The sequence below is a fragment of the Rhopilema esculentum genome, chromosome 15, assembly GCF_057945365.1.
Source record: "Rhopilema esculentum isolate cy_ngs chromosome 15, ASM5794536v1, whole genome shotgun sequence".
NCBI classification, from domain to species: Eukaryota; Metazoa; Cnidaria; class Scyphozoa; order Rhizostomeae; family Rhizostomatidae; genus Rhopilema; species Rhopilema esculentum.
This window is the reverse complement of record NC_142829.1, coordinates 9,652,592-9,675,309: the sequence shown is the minus strand read 5'-3', so window position 1 is coordinate 9,675,309 and position 22,718 is coordinate 9,652,592. Positions and strand designations below refer to the sequence as shown.

At 37.0% G+C, this 22,718-nt stretch overlaps 1 protein-coding gene across 5 annotated transcripts; it reads left to right on the top strand.

Moving 5' to 3' along the window:
* The first annotated feature begins 67 nt into the window (after positions 1-67).
* Positions 68-22,475, top strand: LOC135685500 (uncharacterized). Of its 5 annotated transcripts, none has more exons than XM_065201466.2 (16): positions 68-148; positions 233-322; positions 1,943-2,068; positions 3,816-3,986; positions 7,689-7,850; positions 8,751-9,566; positions 12,636-12,686; positions 15,242-15,272; positions 15,473-15,488; positions 15,899-16,180; positions 16,664-16,951; positions 17,657-18,155; positions 18,608-19,024; positions 20,312-20,845; positions 21,253-21,390; positions 21,614-22,475. In XM_065201466.2, the coding sequence occupies exons 1-16, from the start codon at positions 128-130 to the stop codon at positions 21,740-21,742; spliced, it is 3,771 nt and encodes a 1,256-aa protein (XP_065057538.2). In that variant the 5' UTR covers positions 68-127; the 3' UTR covers positions 21,743-22,475. The 5 variants fall into 5 exon arrangements, with proteins under 5 accessions (XP_065057538.2, XP_065057537.2, XP_065057541.2 ...); XM_065201465.2 differs by having other exon boundaries at positions 15,872-16,180; XM_065201469.2 differs by lacking the exons at positions 8,751-9,566; positions 12,636-12,686 and having other exon boundaries at positions 72-148.
* The last annotated feature ends 243 nt before the right edge of the window (positions 22,476-22,718 follow it).

Sequence of the window (22,718 nt, the reverse complement as noted above, 5' to 3'; positions counted from 1 at the left end):
AATAAATAATCCTTCACTTTCTACCTCGGGGATCTCGCAAGACATTCGCGGGACAATCCTTTACCACAGCACATGCGCCTTTGTCTGTGACCTCGATGCCTTTTCGTTATAATCAAGGACTGCAAAGATGGATGCCGGTTTCTTTCGAGTAAGTTGATAATAATCTCAATGAAATATGCATCGAATTTTAAATACTGTAGCAGAAAACTAAAATTTACCTTTCCTTCTGCAGGGAACCAGCGCTGATCAAGACAGCCGCTTTGCGGACAAGGAAAAGAAACTCATCAAAGCTATGAGATTCGAATCAGTTTTGGAAAAAAAGGTAGGCCCAGTAGTGTCCTCTCTTTCAGGGCCATAAATGCAACTTTAAGTGTGGTATGAAGATTTTAGGCCTGAATGTACTTGCTGAGTAAAGCATTATAGACCGAGAATCAAACTGACGTGTTTAGATTTTAGTCAAACTGACGAGAAACAAGGTACTTTAAATGTGGCTTGGACTAATGTTTCTGTTATCGTTTTTAAAATGCTCTGTTGCAAGCAAATAATGGGGAAATGACAATGACAATGTCTGCAAAATATTCAAATTGGGAAATAAGCAAGCATCTTATAATTGATGTTACTTTCCTTCTTTGTAGGGAAGACAAGTCTAAATTCCTATTGTTTAGGCTATAATTCTATTAATTTGTCTGAACCACTAAGAAAATGATGCACATCATGACATGTGCGTTAGGGCAAAGGCTTGTGGACAAAATTAACATATCATAGCTCTTCACAGCATTCAATCAAAACAATTATAAATCATTATAAACTATTATATTTATGTCATTATAAACTTTTGTATATATATAAACCAGAGTTTCATTCTCACATACTTCTTGTGATACAATTTTCTTTAAAATTTCTTTATCTTTTGATTTGAGACTGGCTTATTCCTGTAAAGACCACAAATTTACTAATAAAGAATATATAATGGGACATGCGAGTAATGTCATCTCTTTTAACTGCCCATTTGCATATGATGCAAAATTTGAAAGCCAGTGGACCTTCCAAAAAAATTCTGGTCTGTCTCCGCATCAATTCCATCTCTATTTGAAAAGCCTTGACCATATGTTTGAGACCTGGTTGTTTATTTCTAGCTACGTGAGCCACAAGGACCATAGAGCATGTTACTGATGGAGGGGGGCCAAAATGTTTTTTGGGCAGATAAACATGCTAAAAACCAAAAGCAGGATAATTTTTTATGGTTTTAAGTACTTTTGGATATTATTAGGGGAGGCCAAGACCCCTGCTTCTGCAGCAATGGTGGGCCATCTAGTTTCTTATGGCAAGCTACATTTTAAAATGCTTATAATGTACTGAAATTGGAAAGGAAAGTCATTAAAAAATTCAAAAAGTCCCTGTTATAACAATGTAATGTTATCTAGTTGCCTGGTGATCATCTAGTCCTTGCAACTCTAACATACAGTAACATACATGTAAGTTTAGCATACAGTTTAGTTTCTCCTGAAGAGTAATTCTCACAATTATTATTTTCATCATCATCATCATCATTCGGTTTCAATTATTCGTTGTTACTCCTCTCCAGTAGTCACGATCTTCAGCTCCTCTTATGCACTGCTCAAAGTTTAGTTTTGTCCATTCTATGATGTTCTTCATCCACGATTGACGGGGACGTCCCCTTGGTCTTTTCGCACATACTTTTCCTTCCAACAATGATTTTTGCATTTTATCTTTTCTTATTAAGTGTCCAAAATACTGCGCCTTTCTCATTTTTATGTTCTTTTCTAGTGACAGACCTTTTTCATTTACACGTTCCTCATTGTAGTGTGACTTGTGTATGAGATCCTAAGCATTTTTTCAATACATCCACATTTCAAAGCTGATTTTTCTCCTACATTATTATTTTATGTATATTTATATTTATATGTTATATATATTTTAGGTTATTATGGACAAAGTGAACCTTGACACAATAAAGCCATGGGTAACAAAAAGAATTACTGAGCTTCTTGGAATGGAGGATGAGGTTGTAACACAATTCATATTTGAACTGCTGGAGGGCTCTAAGGTAAGGGCATTTCTAGTTTATATACACATAGATGTGCACACATAGGGCCCAAGTAATCTAGTTGGTTTGGCTAGTTAGTAGTAATCAAGTAATCTAGATATTGAATTGATAGACATATTCCTCTCTTTTTCTTCTTTGCCTATCTAATTGACAATGTTTTTCTATCTTTTTGCACCTATCAAAGAAATGTCTCACAGGGATTAAGTTTTATAAAAAAATAAACTTAGCTTTCAAAAAGGTTTAATTTTTTGTCCTTTGAAGTAAAAATACTCATTTAGCAACTTTTGTTAAGAATTGTGACAGATGGAATATCCATGTAATTTGTTTTTTTTTCAAAAAGGTATCTAAACGATCTCAGAAGCCAAATAAAGCTAAATCTAAGCTTTCTTATCAAATCTAGGAATGTAAGATCCAATCCAAGTAAAATAATGAATAGTAAAATGATAGTAAATCATATTGTCAGATTTCTGTCATATTGAGGAAGAAAGTAGAACCCACAGCCAGAACTTAAAAATTGTTAAAGAGCATTGTTGCAGAAAAGACATAAGAAAAAGTTTTTTAGCCTGAGGATCAACACTTTATGGCATAAGCTACCATTTAACCTTGTAAATGCAGACCCACTAAATTCATTCAAGAATCATTTGGACAATTTATTTGGACAGAAGGAATACTCTGTTTGTAAAGAAGACATTCTTTCAATAGTTTAGATAAAGACAACAACATTATCTTTTCAGAAAATACAATGAGTATGGAGTGGCTTTTCCCAGGACAGACTATTTTTCTGACATCCATTATCTATCAGTTGGGTGTTACACTTGTTACTTAGAGTTTGGCTTGACATGAGTAGTATGTTAGTACAATGTTCTGTCTTGGGTGAAAACACTCCAAAGATCTGTGACAGGCTCTTAGCCTTTAGCGCAGTTATAGTTATATTGCTACCATCTTAATATAAAATATGTTGATAAGAATTTAGCTTTCTTGTATCATCAAATGCAATTGAACCCATTATTTAAGTGACTAATATCATAGAATTAAAGGTAGAATAAGTCTTCTAGAACTCTGCAAAAAGCGTTTTTACTATTGATTACCAGGCACAAGTGCAATAGATTTGAATCATTCTAAATAAAATTTGTGTTGAATTTTCATCAACCCCTATCTATTATACAGCCAGTTTATGCTTGTAGATTTTGATAATTTATTGCTCATAATCACTTTTTATAAGTTTTGGCAATAATTTTGACTGTATAACAATATCTAATGCTTAAATTGTTTTGAAATGGAGAATTTTGTTATAGAATTTTAAATAGATCTTGCTAGTTTGTTGATATTTGATGTGAAATAAGGGGTGTCTGCTAGAGGAAGCTAATTGAAAACAAGTATATAGGCTATATTTACAGAAGAAAGGTGGCAGTACAAAGAGCATTAACAATTACAAACTAAAATCTTTTTAACAGAATAAATATGTGTGAGCCAGAGGAACAAACAGCATTACAATACCAAGGGAGTTTGAGTATCAGAGGCTCTCATATTTTTATCATTTAGAATTTGGGAAAAAGATTAATTTGTAAAATAGAGAAAGAAGCATCAGTTGGAAACTAGCTTGTTGTTACTTTAATTATGAAAACTGTTTTCATTTGCAGGTTCATGCCAGCTCCTCTGTACTCCTAGATATAATCTGCTGTTGTTAATAGAACATATTATTAAAAACAGAAAATAAGAATGACAATTTTTATGATTGCTATTTTAGAACCCAGATCCAAAGACCATTCAGATACAGCTCACTGGGTTTTTACAAGGAAAAAATGCCAGAGTTTTTATGGGTGAACTGTGGGAGCTTCTTATTAGTGCTCAAGAAAATGTTGGGGGGATTCCAACTGTATTTTTGGAAAAGAAGAAAGAGGAAATAAGACTCCGAAAGGTAAGGTTGTATGCATTGTAATGAACCATAACATGTTGTGACAGTTTTGTTAAAGAGAACTGCCTGTGACAACAAGCCTGTCATTATGTTCTTTGAGGTATGAGGTTTTTTGAAAGGTACTGTAAAAGCTCTATTAAGCCCTGGGGGAGGGCTTATTTCTTTATCCATCCTAGAGGGGTTTTTTTAAAGTGGGGGGCTTATTAAATTTGTTTTTAAAATGCCCTTGTCAATTTTTTTGTTTTAAAATGTCATATGAATTGCTCAAAAAACTTTGCTAACAACCATAAAAGTTTAATTAATCAATTATAAGGTCCTAATTATCATGGAATCAATTGATAACCCTGGAACATCTTCTAAAAAAATTCACTGGACTTTTAAAGCACACAAGTCTTCTCTATTGTCTTTGCATGGGTTGTATTTAATGCACATGATCTTGTCACCACCACACCCGTCAAGAGACCCACAAAATTCTTTGTATGACATCAAACGCTTTATAGAGAGTGGGGGTTTAATAGAGAGGGAGGCTTTACAGAGCTTTTACTGTATGTACTTTTTAACAATTGGTTATTTTACGTTTTTACCACCCTTAGTAGAGAGACCAAGGGAATTCAATTTGATGTTTTTTGTAGCCATCATGTAGCCAGCAGTTGAAAGGCTGCCTTTATACCTTATTGAACAATAATATATTTCACTACGAAATAATTTTTCATTACAGTAGTAAAATTTTCATTCGTTGGTTGTATGCACAGTTTGACCTTAGCACATTCATAATTGTTTATAACTGTTTGCCCTTTAAGGTTGATTGCATGAGCATACCAATATTTTTCTTGTGTTTGTTCGTTTTTCAGTTTCATAACGGATAATGGTAAGTATCAAAGCAGGATTGTATTGTAAAAATGTATTTAAAACGACAATATTCTTAAAGTATATATATTTAGTTTTTATAGCATTAGGTAGTAGAACTAATTTACGGGATAATTTGCTATCAAGTTGTTATATTTATTATATACATTTGATTTGTGCATAAATTTGTGTGCAATCACCTAAAATCATTTGATAGTGTAAAGACACATAGCTCAACCATGGAATACCATAGAACTTAAAGTGAATATAGGCATAGAGAATATATAGGCATGCCTATAGATTCCATAATATGTAGACATAGTTTCTAGCTTGTAGATAAAAGAAATCCTAACATTATATTGCACAAGATTTTCTTTATTTGGTTGAGCCCATGCCATTATAGTTACCATAAGTTTTCAAAGTGAACACTGTTTGTTTAAGATATGATAGCCAAAATTGTCAAAACCCATAGTCAAAATTGTTTACAATCTTTAGATAAAAGCCCCATCAAGTGTAGTTTGATTGTGCGTTGGAAGGTGTAAATTTATACAATAAATAACATAGTTAGAAGTAAACTTATATTCTATGTTGAATGTTATGCATTTCTGCTACAGTGCAAAAATACAGCTATAGTATTCTAGAGCTACAGTGCAAAAATACAGCTAAAGTATACTAAAGATAACTACTACATGGTTATCACTTAGATTTATGTCCAGATAGATTGCTCTAAGTTTGTTTTGTCTAATTATTTATTGGGTGTATAACCTGAATCTATGTTGTATTGTTGGTAGGGTTAACTAAAGTAAATTTTATGATTTTTTCTAGTTTTCTCTTAATGTTTAACTTTTGAGTGCAAAATTTGATGTGTCTTTTGTGCCCTGATATTTGATGTGCCCTAATATCTGTACATATCGATGTATAAAATTCATTTAATATGTAAAATTAGATTCTGAGGTATATATAAAATTGAAATGAGTTAATAGCAGCCCAAGGAAATTGGGTTTTGTGTTTTTACTTATAAAGTCAATGCAGCTGCTTCCACGAATCTTTTTATTTAGCATTAAGTGATCATAATTTCTGTTTGAGTTAACTACTCATTATAGATTTTTTGCTATAGAGTACATCATTGTGTTGGGTTGTGATGATCTTTTATACTTGTAATGCACCAAGTAAATACCTGTGTACTCTTAAGTTGCCCTTAGTCACTGACGATCAGTAGGAAGTAACATGGCTCCCTGTAAACAATGTATTCTTGTGATTCTTTTTGAAGCTCTTAAAAATGGTTTATGGTCATACTGGTTTTCTCCAAGCAACCTTTCTCCCCTCCCTGTGACTGTCATGTTGAGATTATCCATAAGCTTTCACCTACCCCATATCAGCACTTCAGATTGTGGTTGTTTTCTATTTTAATGAGCAAAATGACAAAAAGTATACCAATTTACTTGCAATATACCATTCCAACCTTCAGATAATGTGTACTCAACAAACTACCTACACTAAAGGATTTAACAATGTGATGCCAAGTGACTTATTACCACAACAGTAAAAACATTTGACAGCTGTAGCTATAGCTCCTTCAAAGTTGTCTGTTCATCACCCACTACGTTAGATGTTTAGATTTTAATGGTTAGGTTTCAGACCCAGATTTATGTCAGATTTTCAGTATTTTGTCTTGTTTTTTACTTGTCATTTAAGTACTCTTGTTTTGTATTCAATCACCTTTGTTAAGAATTTTATCCCGTTAGTTTTGAGTCAGTTAAGTTAAACTAGATAAATCAATTGAATTTAGATTTTTCCATGAGTTGAGCTATCCCGTTTTGCTATATTTACAAAGTCCCTTAACATGTCAAACTATGCTTCCATTCCTTTTTAAACATTCATAGACTATTTATTGGTACTTCTAGTACTAAAGTTCATACCACTATAGATATTCTTGTATTTAAAAAGTCAAATTTCATTTTTTTCTTTTATACAGTTTATAAATAACGTGAAAATTAATTATTGATTTTTTTACTAAATGATTTATGGTATTACATGTCCTAAGTGTCAAATTCGTCGCCAATTTTAACTCGTAGTTTTGTTTGCAAGTAAACAAAGGCTTTTGGTTTTGTTTTCCATTAGTTTTGTATACGAAACAACTATACCTCTTTGTAATATTAAAGGCAATAGACAGATACTAAACTTGCTCAAGCCATCTGCCAGTCAACAATGGGCCAATCAGTAAGCGTGTTGCTACTCAGAAGCCTTTTGATTGGGTAATAGAGTTGTCAAGTGATGACGTCACAAAAATCTAATATTGAATTTTTTCAAATTTGTTCCCTTTACTTGAAAGAGCATCATGAAATACCTCTAAATCTGCAAAATCAGTTAAAGGTGTCACGAATTGGCTGAGATATAACCAGATGAGCACAAGTTTTGGTCCCATCAAACCTCTGTAATTTGGTCTCAGTTCATAACTTTATGACGTTTTTGACAAATCTAACTGATTTTGCATATATAGGAGTTTTATTGTGACGTCACACTGAGACGTACTCCTAGTTGATTCACAGGGAGCCCGTGCAGCTCTAGTATCTTTCGATTGCCTTTTATCATGGTTTATTATAGCTCATATTCCTGTCTTTGTTGCCATGTAAATTTTGTTCCTGTAATTGATGTTCATTTTGAAATCTTCATATGTATTAAAACGCTCTGTCTTTAATAAAACCGCGTTAATGGACCACGCAAATACTCCTAGTTTTTCTTAAAACAAGATAGTAAATAGAGTTCATTATGCAAACTATTTCACATCAGTGTGTTTAAGCCTATCTTCCCATTGCTTACTGTAGTTGGTAACTGTTTTCATTTTGATACTTTCCTTAGCTTGAGCAAGATCGCATTAATGCCCATATTCGAAGGACGACCGGTGACCTCCAGGTAGAGGCCGACAGCACTATCCCTGGACCTGATCCTTCCGATGCTGGTCTTACGCCCGCGGAAATGGCGGCTGTAAAGGCGCAAGCTCTAAAGCTTGCCAAGGAATCGGTGAGTTGCAAATTGGTTTTAGATAAGCTGCCATTGTTATGAATAAAAGCTGTTTTCAATATGATCTTTTTGTATTAAAAAACTGTAATGGATTCTGCTTGCTTCAAGGCTCCCTTTTTAAAAGATTATTTTTTTACGGACGATTGGAAATGGTTCAATGTGTTAAATGCTTTGGGAATTTGATCAGTTTTAGAAGAGGAATGATGTCTCTCGATATCTTCACAATAGCCCCCCGTTTAATTGGCTCCTCTCTCTGTAGTGAAAATATACTCGCAATTCGTTAGTCGCCTGTAATCACAACAAAGACTGTATGTTTGTTGAAGTACTTCGATTTTGCTATATGTAAATCGTCCTCAGCATCTTTTATCGGAACCCAAATTAACCTTTGTTTTCTAATCTCAAAATAGATTTGAGTTACTTTTTCTTGTCCACGAAAGATGCTTGCAACCAGTCAGTTGACAAAATTCCTTCTGCTGAAGTTTTCAGCCGGATATTGTCACGTAACTGTTAATAATCATTTGTTGTAAAAGAAGATAATTTAAGAAGTTTATTGTGTTGATACTGCTTCATCATATTTCGAAACATCAAAGTGACGCCTAGCACCATGGGCTTGTGCACTCGCACACCAGAAACTTGTTTCTATTTCTTAAGTAAAGCATGTTACTTTGAAGGTCCTGCTAATTAGCTAGGAAAGCCCTTCATAAAACCACTCATCTCATTGCTCTGTGAACAGGAAAACCTAGTCATTAATAAACGGTTATCCAAGGTGAAAGTGAGACCATAACTTGGACCCATCGTGATATGAGTGGCAAAAAAGAGATCCCTAAAGAGAAAACCTCCAAGCATCTCTATAAAACCTTTTATTTTGCGTCATTCTGATAGCTACTGCCTTATGATTAGAATACCTCGGCACATGATGCGTCATTTGGTGATAACTCAGGGGAAAACCCTATAACAGTGCTTGGTGCTGGAATGGTGACCCCTAAAAGGAGTGTCATGAAAGACCTATCCGGATACACGTCATCGCCAGCTTCTACGCCGATAGGGCGTAATACAAAACCGGGTTGGTACGCGGAGCATGACAAGTTTGTGCACATCTCGCAGACTGCTGGTGCAGGTATACTACTTATTGGGGACTCGATAATCAATGGATTGTCCCGTTACCATAGTGTCTGGTCGAAATATTTTGGGCCGTTGAGGGCACTTAACTTTGGCATCGGTGGTGATCGCACCCAGCATGTTCTTTGGAGAGTCGAAAACGGCGAGATTCCGATGAATCTGCACATATGTGTTGTGCACTGCGGAACAAATAACATTGACAAGGACACACCCTCTGATATCACCGATGGCATTACATCCATAGTGTCCGTATTCCAGACTGCGAAACCGAACGCCAAGGTAATAATTGCCGGACTGCTCCCACGTGATTTGGAGCATGGATACCGGCGACATAGCATCCGCAGCGTCAACAAGAAGCTAAAAAGATGGAGTCAGTCACCTTCACAGAGGAACGTTTATTTTCTGAAGCCGGACAATGACTGGGTGTTACCGGATGGTATGCTCAGAACAGAGCTTTATTACACTGACTACTTGCATTTAGGCGAGCCAGGCAACGAAAAGTTTGCAAAGTCAATTTACGACATGATAATGAAGTTGATGCAAGGCGAAAGAATTGATTATATCCTCAGCAGCGATGAAGAAGATATGGAGCTTGAGGTACCAGGCTTCATAAATCACTCTCCATTAATACTCATTTTGTCAGCCTAAGGCCCCTTTTTCTTCTGTGCTCAATATTATTTTAGACTCGAGCCATTTTTGTCAATACCCATAGAGGAGACAAGATTAATTTCAGGTCTACTTTTCCTAATATATCAGTGAGACAGGTTTGCTGTAATTGTTCCTATATTAGGAGTACAATGCCTGCCAAAAGTACTTGGAACACCCACCAATTTACGCTGCATTTGATATCTTTCATTCCTTTCATGAAAAAAATTTGCTACTTCCGCCCCCTTCCCCCTCAAACAATGTTGATGATTTAGAGAAATATCATAAATGAAGCGCAAAAGAAAGTGCTTCCTAAAATCCTAATCCGTTTGATGGTAAACCAACATTGTTCCGTGGGGGAGAGGGGGATGATTGGTTTTGACCTTGGAAATTGATGTCAGTGTTCCAAGACTTTTGGCAGGCATTGTCTGAAAATTATCTTGAAAACAGCAATCTGCGATATCAAAACATTGTGCTACCCTAGGGTTTTCGATGGTGCTGATCTCACTGCTACTAATGAAAATTCGAAATTTTCACTCTTTACCCAGTTAAAAGGGGGGGAGGGGGTTGGGACTCTGAACGATTGATATAGTAGATATCCGAGTATTGTTATTTGTTACAAAAACATTCTACTGATTTTTTCCGTCAATATCATTTAAATCATTATTGAATACAGTTATTTTGTGCAGATTTCGATCATCGGTTTAAGAAAACTATCAATCTTCAAAGGAAAAACAGTACAGTTTAGTGCTTTTGAAAAAGTGTTTTTTTTGCTGAAAAGTCCCCTTATTTATGGTTTAATTGTTGATGAAAAAACAAAAAAATTCATGAGAATGTCTACAAACCATGCATGATATAAATAATTGCGAACAACATGCTGGTGAGAAACTGTTCAAATTGCTCAATTTTATCCACCATAACCCTCTCAAAACCATCTACGAATTTAATAAATTTGCTTAGACTATGCTCCTTCGCATTCACATGTGGCAACATGGTAGCGCTCATAGACACCCCATTCCCTATTATTTTCTATCTTCCCTTGTCCCAGTAATTGGAAAATGGTTTGTGCCAATTATAATTGTTCGTTTTCCATTGTTAAAGTATGCTAGGAATTGAAAGAACGCTCCTTTCCTAATGGGCACGTGATGTAGTATGAAAATGCCTATTGCCAATGGTTACCAACGGTCTACAGCCACGGTCTACAGATTTAAAATGTTCATAAAAATCGTATTTTTCAAAGAAAGTAGACGAAACCTCGTCAGTAGGTGTGCATGGCTAGTATAAAACATATTGTAGGTTTTCAGATCGATACAAGTTGTAAAACTGAAGAAATTCAGGAAAGTGTCAACGGTCTACACTTTCTGAGAATTGAATTTGAAGTACTCTAGATCTTATTCTCCTTTTGAGTGTAGACCGTGGGATTTTCGTCATATTTTGCCGTTTTCTTCATGGAATTCATACAAAGGTTAATTTTATCTTTGAGGGGTATTATTATACACCTTTTGGGTGAATTTGGGGGCAAACCTCCCCCTGACAAGTCAGAAAATTGCGAAGAAACAGCCACGGTCTACACAACGGTCTACAAGCGTTCATTTCCGAGGGTGAGAGTTGCCTTGCGGGGCCTTGTCCTTCACATCGACGCGCGCTACATTCGATGAAATAAGATATTTTGTTGTGGCAAATGTCACGCAAACAAATACAGCAATCAATTAACGATGAAATAATCTGCCTTGCGCTTTATGAAGATAAAAGTAGCAGGTAGAGTCTAACTTAAAGGCCATTTTGGCAATGCAGTAACAGTAGGGAAGAGGGCTTTCTTTGTAGTGCTTCTGGGCCAAGCATTTAGGAGGGCAGGAAGGCGAGTGGATGTCAGTTTTATTTCAGTTCCCTTACCAACCAACATGGAATAGTAGATCAATCAGTTGGGAACTCTGATGTGGGAAACACGGGGTTCCTTTCTACAATTTAGGTAAACACTCTGAAATTTGTCATTTGGGCACTGAATTGCACAACAAGGGCCTATATGAATGACAACTTGTAAATCCGTGATAAAAGGAGAGCAACTACCCGACATAATTCTCAAATACGACCTTATCTATAATTAGAAACATGAAACAGAGGAATCGATGTCACTTTTATAAAATTGCATCCTTTCCATTTTTAGATTATTTTCTAGCTGCCACTCATATTTGTCTCCTTCATCTATCCCATTATTTCTTAGACAGCCATCTGGCTACGAGCCTTTGAAAAGATTCAAAATACAATCTTGATCCTATTTATTGGAAATCGATTTTGATTTTAGCAATTTTCACCTTAATTGAAATATGGCATTTAGTTTTATGGGGGTAGCTTACCCCCACCCCCGAAAAATAACAATACCCCCATATCTCCTTATCGGTAACACGTACGATGTTGAAAATGGCAGAAATGGAATCAGCACCATCAAAAACCTATAGGAGGATATTGGTTTTGGTGGAATATCTAATAAGCTTCAAAATGAAATTCAGACAATGCCTGCCAAAAGTACTTGGAACACCCACCAATTTACGCTGCATTTGATATCTTTCATTCCTTTCATGAAAAAAATTTGCTACTTCCGCCCCCTTCCCCCTCAAACAATGTTGATGATTTAGAGAAATATCATAAATGAAGCGCAAAAGAAAGTGCTTCCTAAAATCCTAATCCGTTTGATGGTAAACCAACATTGTTCCGTGGGGGAGAGGGGGATGATTGGTTTTGACCTTGGAAATTGATGTCAGTGTTCCAAGACTTTTGGCAGGCATTGTAGGTGTCAATAGGCAATCACATAATATTAGCACTCTTTCCTCTAGTTTTCTCTCTAATAATGTAAGGTTTATTAACGAGAATCTGGCATCACTAAAATTATCAATTAGCACTAAATTTCTGCAAATTTTCATTCTAGTTTCTGAACGAGGAATTATTTTAAAAAAGCAAATTTCAAAAAAGTGATAAGCAGTAAGGTATAGAAGGGTATTAATTTTGATTTTTGTTCTCCCGCAGGATTCCGATTTGAAGTATCCTGTCACAGACCTGCGGGATAAGCTAAATAATGTACGTACAATTGATTAATCCTTCCTTTTCTTAATTTGAAATTAATTACTAAAGATAAAAGATTAACAATTGTCAGGCAGAAGTATGATTTTATAGGAAATATTGCAAGTTCATTGATTCAAAAATCTATAAAAGGCAAAAGTTTTGGATGGTCTTAAGTTCTGTATCTGTTTGAAATCAGAGGAATTGCTCTTGTTGAAGTCGAAATAGCAGCGCCATTTATTGTGGCCGTAGGTCGGTCAATTTCCATATGGGTGCCTTGCTCGAGTGCCCCCTGGCCATCTGATCTGGTATATCATGTGATCTGAAGAAACGTTCACTGTTGCGATGTTTAGCTGTCGATTTGCGCCTGAAGAATCATGGCGAATGGCCGCAATATGCATAACAAGACTCCTTTTGCTTGTTATCCTTCCAAGAGAAGTAGTTTGTTGGAAGCGATTCTGTATACGATATATTTCAAGAGAGAAGGATGATATTTGGCCATGTGCTTTTACAGTGTCAAGAATGACTTTGGAAACGTTAACATATTTTCTGTGATGAATTGGACCACATTTATTCAAAGCTTTTTTACGAAGAAACCAGTGGTTGCCTAATTTGAAGCTATATCTCGAGAAAGGATCTAATACCTTGCTGTTGAGCTTTTCGCCATCCTTGTTGGAAACGCATTACACTGTGTGTCTTATGTTGGACTATATTGTCACTGGCTGATTTTTGTTGGACCTGGCAGATTTCATGTCCCTCGTTCAAACTGTAGAAAAATGCTATCAAAACGACAGAATCGTGCCTGTTACTCGATTTCATAGATGAATTTGGGATGGACTGCCATGACAATGTTGCGTAAAAGATAAAAGCTCATCAGGTCGATCACCGGGAAGAGCAATCAGTTGATCAGTGCGCTCCTATCTGCTATCAGCCAATCAACGTTAAACTGTTTACCATCAGCCAATCAACATGATACTGTCTATCGTCAAACAATCAATGCGACCCTGTCTACCATCAGCCAATCAACGTGATACTGTCTATCATCAACCAATCAATGCGACCCTGTCTACCATCAGCCAGTCAATGGATACTGTCTATCATCAACCAATCAATGCGACCCTGTCTACCAACAGCCAATCAACGTGATACTGTCTATCATCAACCAATCAATGCGACCCTGTCTACCATCAGCCAATCAACGTGATACTGTCTATCATCAACCAATCAATGCGACCCTGTCTACCATCAGCCAATCAACGGGATACTGTCTATCATCAACCAATCAATGCGACCCTGTCTACCAACAGCCAATCAACGTGATACTGTCTATCATCAACCAATCAATGCGACCCTGTCTACCATCAGCCAATCAACGGGATACTGTCTATCATCAACCAATCAATGCGACCCTGTCTACCAACAGCCAATCAACGTGATTCTGTCTACCACCAGCCAATCAACATGATACTGTCTATCATCAACCAATCAATGCGACCCTGTCCACCATCAGCCAATCAACGTGATTCTGTCTACCATCAGCCAATCAACATGATACTGTCTGCCATCAGCCAATCAACCCGATCATGTCTGCCTGTGCAAAACTCAAGTGTAATATACTCATAGTGAATTCCACGCATTTAAGGTTGCATCGTTGAAAACCGAAAAATGTTGCATAGGGATGATGATATTGTGGATATTGATATCGTCAACACCCCCATTATGCAGTTGTCTTTTTAAGAAGATAACTAGACTTCCTTGCAAGAAAAACAAGCATGTGCTAAAGTTCTAAGTTAAAGAAACTAGCGTGTTTGGTAGCTTTGATCATGTCGAGTGGATCTTGTTCAGATAGAGGTAAAATTGCTGTTTGAATGGAGTAGCGACAAACAAGATAATGTCCCGTTGTACGTTCCGCCCTAAGTTATGGGTCAAGTCACTTGCATTCTTGCTAGATACAAAGCACTATGGGGCTAGATACTTTAGTTCGATATTTGCTTGAAGGGGACTTCAATGGTTTGAAATATACACCTCTCAATGATGCTTAGGCGGAAGTTTTTAAGTGTAGGGCCGTGCCTTATGATTTGGAAGCAAAGATTAAAATAATTTACGTTTTAATGCAATGAAAACCAAGGTTTTTGTTTTAGAATCTGGCTTATCAAACACCCTCTATTTCAAGTTGAACAGTTGTATCCGGTTACTCCATGCTTACTCTAATTTCTCTATAATTGATAGTAATTGAATTTTTATTACTGAAACGAGTCATCCCAATATGGCGCCCATCAAAAACTGCCAACTTTCAAAACTAGCTTCTTCATAAAAAGTCTTTTGATTTCAATTTTTGGACAAATGGCCTCGCACTCCACCTCTCGTTTGGGGGTGCTAATTGTACGAGCCATAAACAATTCTTCTGATGAATTGCAAGTTTTCTTGCGAGTTAAATTTTTGGACTGATATTAAAACATGATCTAATCTGCAAGCTTTTTTAAATCTGTATGAAAAGTTTATACCAATCAAAAAATCTTGTTTAAGTTTTTTAATCAAGTATTCTTAATCAAGTATTCTTTATCTTGTTTCAGTTGAAAACAGACAAGGGCAAAGGAAGGCCAGGTGAGTAAACCAAAGTGTATTCGAATAGAACTGCTGAAAGAATCGTTTGCGACTTGTTAAGTGTGGATAGACAAGACTTATAGCTAATCATAGAGAGGATTTTAAGCTTTTAGATTTTTTCAGCGCCGTTCTGAGTCAGTTTATTTGCAACTTGCTTTGCTTAATACAATTGATCTGAAAACTTATTTTTTCTTTCGCAGGAAAAGGAAGGGACAGGTACGGGCAATGTTTTAATAACACTTTATTTCTTTGTTTCAAAAATAAAATGTCTACTGCAAGCTCTTTTTCTTTTCATTTTTAAAGCTTAGGTATTATGTTCTGGTTTCTTGTGGCAAATTTTTACCCAGTAGAAACGAGAGTGTTTCTTCAATATGTGGCGATTGGATTTTACGTTCAGTATGAAAGTTAGTTGGATAATAATGAAGGATGCATCAAGAAAATATATCTGCAAATTAAGGTTACTGTTGCATTGATATTTTCAATGCTTTAAAACAGGCAGGCCTTTTTGTGAAATGTGCGTTCAAAGTCATGTAAAATCAGTAAGAAGTTAAACACGTGCTAAATTTTTTATTTCTCATCAACGTCGTTCTATTTCCTAGCCGTTCACGTTCACATTCTCCCTCAAGGTCCAAGTCTCGTTCTCGTGGTAAATCTCGTTCACGCTCCAGAAGTCAATCACAGGGTAAATCTCGGCGCCGTTCGCGTTCGCATTCTAGACGCCGAAGGTTCCGATCTAGATCCCGTTCACCTCGAAGGAGGTCCCGCTCTCCTGCACGACGCCGCTCCAGGTCATTTTCTCCACGGCGAAGATCGCGTTCACCTGCCCGCTACCGATCTCCTCGTAGGCGAAGATTCTCACCTCAAAGACGATTCTCACGGTCGTTTTCAAGATCACCTCAACGTGGAAGGTATTCATCTTGTTATATTATTTCTCTCCTGAAATCTCCGACTTTTTCCAAGTGATTCCCTTATGATCGAAAGGTGCCAGTCTTGACTATTGCATATTCATTTATGTTTTGATTATAACGTTCCCCACTCCAGCTGCCCCGCAAAGACAAATAAGGCATCACAATTATATTTGCATTTGTTTAGCTTCATGTCTGTGAAACAATATTAGAATAGGGTTCTTTTGAGAAAATATTGGGTATTTGAAAATATTTAATGTTGAAGTAAGCCTAGCTTACATGGCATGTTATTCTCGAATTTTTAACTGAAATTGAGCTGAGAAATTCATATTTTATTGTAGTTAAATGGTGCTGAAAGTTAATAATTGGCAGCTTTTTCTCTGTTATTTCAACTCACTTCCCTTCTGTATACTTTATGTATCTTTTTCATATCTAGAATATCTTCTTTGTTCTTATTTAGATGTTTGATACTGTTTTGCTTTACAGAAGAATTGCCAGGAAACCGTCATATTCAAGCTCGGCCTCGTCAAGGTCGCCAACGCCAGAGAAGAAAGCGGCTGTTGCCAAGGCAAACTCGCCTTCACCACCCCCAACGCACCGGAAAGATGCTAAGGAGGTTAAAGAGGCTCCTGCCAGAAGGAGTGGTCGCAGCTCGTCAGAAGGAAGCGCAAAAGAGAGGTCAAAGTCTCCTGCTGTAGTTGATACAAGTAGAGGAGAGCCTGAGTCATATCACAGAGCTGACAAAGCACAAACGAGAATGTACAGAACCAAAAGGTTTGTTCATAGTCAATTCAGTTCGGATGGCAGCTCGGGCCAAGGCCTAAGCTGCTATGCATGTTTATCTCTTTTGAATCCTGCAAGAATGGTTTACTAAGGCCCCTGTAAAAACTTGCATTTCTAGCAGTAGAAAGGAAAAGCCCTGGTTTATTTTATTTTGTGTTAATTTTAATTAGATTTTCTGGCAAAGGCTATTAGTTCTCCATTCTGTTTATTTTGTCAAGTTATTATTTTAGCGGTGAAAAGGACACTACTTATAACGGTAAATATCGTATAACGTATAAAAGCCAGCGAACCGATGGGCTAGGCCAATGGGCCCTGAATAGATAACACTTAAAAGATATTCCTTGGTTGATTCTTACCCTATGATCGAAAATAGTATAACTAAAGAATAACGCAATATACTTGCCAATAATGAGAATGGAAACTAATCAACAAGCAATACGAACTTCACACTGCATGTTGATAGACAAACATTTTGCTATGAATAGCCGTTCACTAACAAAACACGGCTTAATAAGGCATGTGACTTCAAAATAGAACCGAAACATGAATAAATTCATTATCTATCGAAAGCCAACCTATTTCATAATTATCGTTTGAAGCACTACAATTTAGCAGCCACCAAACTGTATAATTTTGTTCCGTCGCAGAAAGATTTGGATACTCTTGAATTGACCATGTATCTTGTTTTTGTTGAAGGTCCACCTCAAGCAGTATTTCTCCTGAGAAAGATAATGCAGAAGAAAAAAGAGGCTCCGCGGCTCGAAAACCACGTGAAAAACGTCCATCAGACTCAAGGGCAGACAGAAGATCAAGGTCCGAATCCCCGAGAAGAAGAAGGTCTCCACCAAGGGGTGTTAGGAATCGCTCGCCATACCATCATGGTTCCCCAGAACATAGACCAAGAAGACGATCTCCACCACAAAAATCACCACCACGTCGATTTAGAAGGGAATCGCCGCCACGCCAGAGACGTTACAGATCGCCATCAGAGTCACCACCAAGGAGAGCACCAAGGCGTGTGTCTCCGTCTCCAAGACGTCGATCACCTACGCCACCAAGGCGCCAGTCGCCAATTAGAAGACGCAGAGATGCCAGTCCGTCTCCAAGACGACCTCCAAGAAGGCCATCACCACCCCGCAGGAGGCGGTCGCCTAGTGAAGATTGGTCAGCATCTCCTTCCCCGCCGCCAAAGCAGGTGAGCCCAATTGATAACTGCAATGGTCAAAAAGTTGTTTTATTTATCAGTTGATTGACCTTCCAGAAACTGCTTTTATTTCCACGAACTTGAGAGTTGACAATGTTGCTTCTTTTCTTTGTTGTCACTGATTTTTATGCTGTTTTCTTCTAGCTGCTTTGAAGTTTCCTTTTCTCTGAATGCTAGCTGTTATTTCTGAACAAATTATTAAGACTTTCGAAAAAGAGAGAGGGAGGGTTTTGTTTTAAATCTATACATCATTAGGAAAAACAGATGGCCAAAATTTTACCATACTACAGAGTCCAGCCTATAGTAAACTTCTAAAAGAAAACTTATTTGGTGATTTTTTTATAATGATGGAGAATGTGAAAGGAAAAAATTATGAAAAGGTTTACCCTAAATTTTCATGACTTTGCTTTGGAACATTTTGAAATGAGAATTTATTGTCGCAGACGAAAGAAAAGCGCAGAGGTGGTGAGTCAGAAGAAGATGGCTCTTCATCTGAAGAATCAGTTGCAGAGGCGAAAGGAAAAGAGCAAAAGCGAGAAAGAAGGAAGCATGATGTTAAGAAGAAGGAGAAGGAAAGAAAGAGGAAGCGGTCTCCTTCACCAGCATCTGAATCAGAATCAGAAGAAGAGAGTGATCAGAAGCCTGTTGTCGTGCATTCTCAGAAGAAAGCCCCGAAGCGAGTTGTCACTGTGAGGAAACGAACACCGCCATCATCTGAAAGCGAGGATGAAAGTGAAGAAGATACCAAAACGAGGCGGAAGAAGGCAGAAAAGAAGAAAGACGAGTCGTCCGAGGAAGGATCTGAATCGGAGAGTGATGAGAGGCACAAGAAGAAGCATCGCCATCATCAGAAGGAAAAGGTAAACATTTTTACTGGGCGGCTTTTTATGATTTGGGTTTGATACACTGGGGTTTGGAATGTATTTTGTAGGTTTGAACAAAGCGTGTTGTAAAATAAACCCCACAAAGAAGAACTTTTTCAAGATTTACACCGTTCTTTGCGCCTAATTTATAGGTGCATATGGTCATCTCATGGTTAAAGGTTCTTATTTCAAGGATATGTTCGTTTTCTGACTCTTGAAGAAGAAAATAATCAAAATATCTAATATAGGAATTAAATGTTCACTTTGATGTTAAGAATATTTTGAAAATTGACAATACGTTATCTGGGGGGGGGGGGCTGTTCAGAAATTGCCAACCCCAGACTTATAATGCGAATGTGAGAAAAACTACCACAATCACAATTGTTTCTTGTATACCAAGCACTAGTGAAAGCCACTCCTATTAGGGGTAAGATACAATCCGCACGACTAAACGTTGAGAAGGTTATCACATATGACCAAGCCATAATGGTACACAAGGCTCTTAAGGAAATGTGCCCAGAAAATCTTAAGAGGAAGTTTACGAGGAGAAATTAAATCTCAAAATAGGAAACTCGTAGAATAAACGATCTGCAAATACCTAGACCACGGTTGGAAATCTTAAAAAGAGTTTTTCGTACGTCGGTACAAAGGTCTGGAATGATATTCCAAACGACATAAGAAACATGAAATCTACTAACCTTTTTAAACAAAAAATGAAACCTTCCTCTTGGACCAATAATGGAAAATCAGTATAGAATTAAATAATTCCCAAACATGACCTCCTGGTAGACCAGTTTTAATATTTGCTTTGTTTTGTAAGTAAATACTTTTACATATTTAAATAAAATTTTTCGTTACTGAAGGAGTATCTTGATAATATGAAATATGAAATATGAAAATGATCGTTGGTCAGATAGAATTTCCTGAAGATACCTGTTATATTGAAATCCTTGTCTATTTTTCTGCCTAAAAAGGTTCTTAACAAAACGAGCTGCTCAATCAAAGAACAACAACGTTGAAGTATTTAGAATTACCATGTGCACAGTCACGTCAAGGAACAAGGATCGTGAAATTTGTTGACATTTGCAATTTTTATATACCATTCAATCTGAATAGTTTTGTTGTTTCGAAGAATGATTATTATGTTTTTCTCAAAATGTTTCAATAAGAGCTCATTTGAACTGTTAAATTTTCTGCCTTCCTTATTTTGCATTGAAAACATTTCATCAAAAAAGAAAAGGCTTGTTCCATGTTATAAATAAAGTGACTACTTTTTGCTTGTAGAGAAAGACAGAGAAAATTAAGCATGATAGGCGGTCAAAAGAAAAACTGCGACAGGAGTCATCACTGAGTCCTGAACGACCAGAGCCAATGCGTAAAAAGCGGAAGAAGGAGCTTTCAGAATCTGAGAAAATCGAAAAGAAACGAAGACCAGATTCATCAAAGGAAAGACATGGCCGATCAAGCAAGATGTCTGAATCGCCTGCTAGAGGAAAGAAGGAACGAAAACCAGTGAAGGGTGAGTCAGAGGCGTCTGAATCAGAGGAGGAAGCGGCTTCAAAACCAGCTGCTTTGTCACCGGATAAGAGGAAGCGAAGGCCGGAGAGAGAGGCCTCGCCGGCAGGAAAGTCAAAAAGAAAGGGAAGGAGGAAGGGAATGAGCGAGTCGGAAGAAAGCGATGAAGAACAGGCAAGTGAGGAGGACAGAAGAAAACGGAAAGGAAAGAGAAGAACGCCAGAGAAATCGTCAGTACGCAAGGAGGAGAAGGTCGATAATAAAGATGAGGAAGCAGCTGGGGCAGAGCGCCACACCAGTGGGGTATGATGACAACTTCTTCATTTATCGCTTTGCATCCTGTTGATTTCGATACGACCAGGCTCTAAAGTTTTACTAACTGGCACATGAAAAATTTATGTCTTTGAAAAAGTTTCTGTGGTCAAGTGAGCTGTGGACACTCAGTAGTTTTTTGAGCCCCTCGGGTGAACCAAGAGAATTAGGAACCGAATGTGCAAAAAATGGATCCTGGTTTTTTTTACCTTCCATTTTGGCTCATTTTACCTTCCATATCTATATTGTCATTTAGCCCTGTTTTCGCGGGTTTCTTTTCAAGAAGAAAAGAACAAATTTATGAAATTCGATATTTCATACAGAGGGAGATTTGACGATATTTTATGACTCTTTTTTTAAGGTTCTATGGGTAGTTTAAATGCCCTCTGTTTTTACAGGAAAGTGACATCGAAGCTGGCGTCAAAGATAAGAAAAAGAAAAAGCATCGTAAGCACAAGAAAACTCATTCCCATGGAACTTCAAAGCACAAGAAAAGAAAACACAAGAAACATAAGGAGACGAGAAAAGGCTCGGAGGTAGGCCCACAGCAATTTTTTAAGTAACATCATTTACGATTTCTTAAGCTTTCGTTTAAGCTTGCTAAGACAGAACGTTTTAAAGCAATAAATTAGTTAGGTGTCACGAGCTTAAGTAATCCGTAGGTTGTAAAGAACGTATCGCCATATACAGTGTGGGTTTTCTTTGTGTGAATGTGTTTGGATGCAAGGCCATACAACATTTTGTTTTATTTTCGCCCAGGACGAAGAAGACTCTGAAGCAAGCGCAAGCGAAGAGGAGAGTGCAGAGTTGGAGAAGAAGTTGCGGGAAAGAGCTTTACAGTCCATGCAGCGGCGCCAAAAACAGTCCTCCGAGTCATCATCTGACTAACTTTTTAAGTAGATGTTTTTGTAGAAACAAACGGGTGCAGCTGTAAGGAAGGTCTTCTCCCATGCAACGGCTCAAGCTTCTGTTATGTAACGGCTCGACCTATCAATTAGAGGGAAATGTATGGCAGATAGCCCTTGTTCTTGCATAACGCCACTCCACCCCATGTGATATTACCAATTGTCTTTATCGTGTTGATTGTTATTAAGTCAAGCAAAATTCATGTATGCGGATGTCTTTTAATTTGCTAAAAGGTTTATCGTCAAATATGGAGACGAATTATTATTAAGGCCAGAGTTTGGTTTGGTGCTGGCACGGCTTTCTGAATGTGCTTTGTCACAGATATCGTGCTTCTTGAAGAATCGAAATTTGTACTTTAAACAATCATTTAGTTTCGGATTGATAAACAATTTGGCAGAAAGTGCTCTTGATTATTTTTTGTGGATGTCAACTCTCGAAACAAAAACAAGTAGATAAATAATACATAACAAACAAACAAGTAGAATTTTGCATTCCTTCATTATGCTGACATCATTTTCTTGAAAAGGTTTCAGTGCTGTTACGCCTCGTCAGTATATCTTGTAATTATCGTTAGATGCAGTAAATAGTGTCTTCTTAAATTGCCTTGTCAGATTTTTCTAGACTTATAGTTAAGAGAGTTTTTCCTTTTCATATTATTAAGTTGTACAACTCTATTGTAAAACTGCCTGATTTTATAGCATTTCTCGTGGGCAAATTTCTGTCTTTGTGTGTTCTTTTTCTGTCTCGCTCGAGGTTTTGCTTTATGGAAAGAAATAATTTATATCCAGTTGCGAATTTGAAGGAACGGGAGAAGGAAAATGACGCCAATCAAACACCAACAAAGCTAATAAATATCCTCAAAACCCTGAAAATGTTTTTGGTAGATACGAGTTCCTTAAGCAAAAGTTGTGGAACAATTTTTAAAATTGTAGAAAATACCTTTACGGCTTTATAAGGA

Coding starts and splice junctions, on each gene's coding strand:
- LOC135685500 (XM_065201465.2), top strand. CDS start 128: ATGGATGCCGGTTTCTTTCGA. Junction 149..232: donor TGGATGCCGGTTTCTTTCGA/GTAAGTTGATAA, acceptor TTCCTTCTGCAG/GGAACCAGCGCTGATCAAGA. Junction 18,156..18,607: donor CTTCCCCGCCGCCAAAGCAG/GTGAGCCCAATT, acceptor TTATTGTCGCAG/ACGAAAGAAAAGCGCAGAGG.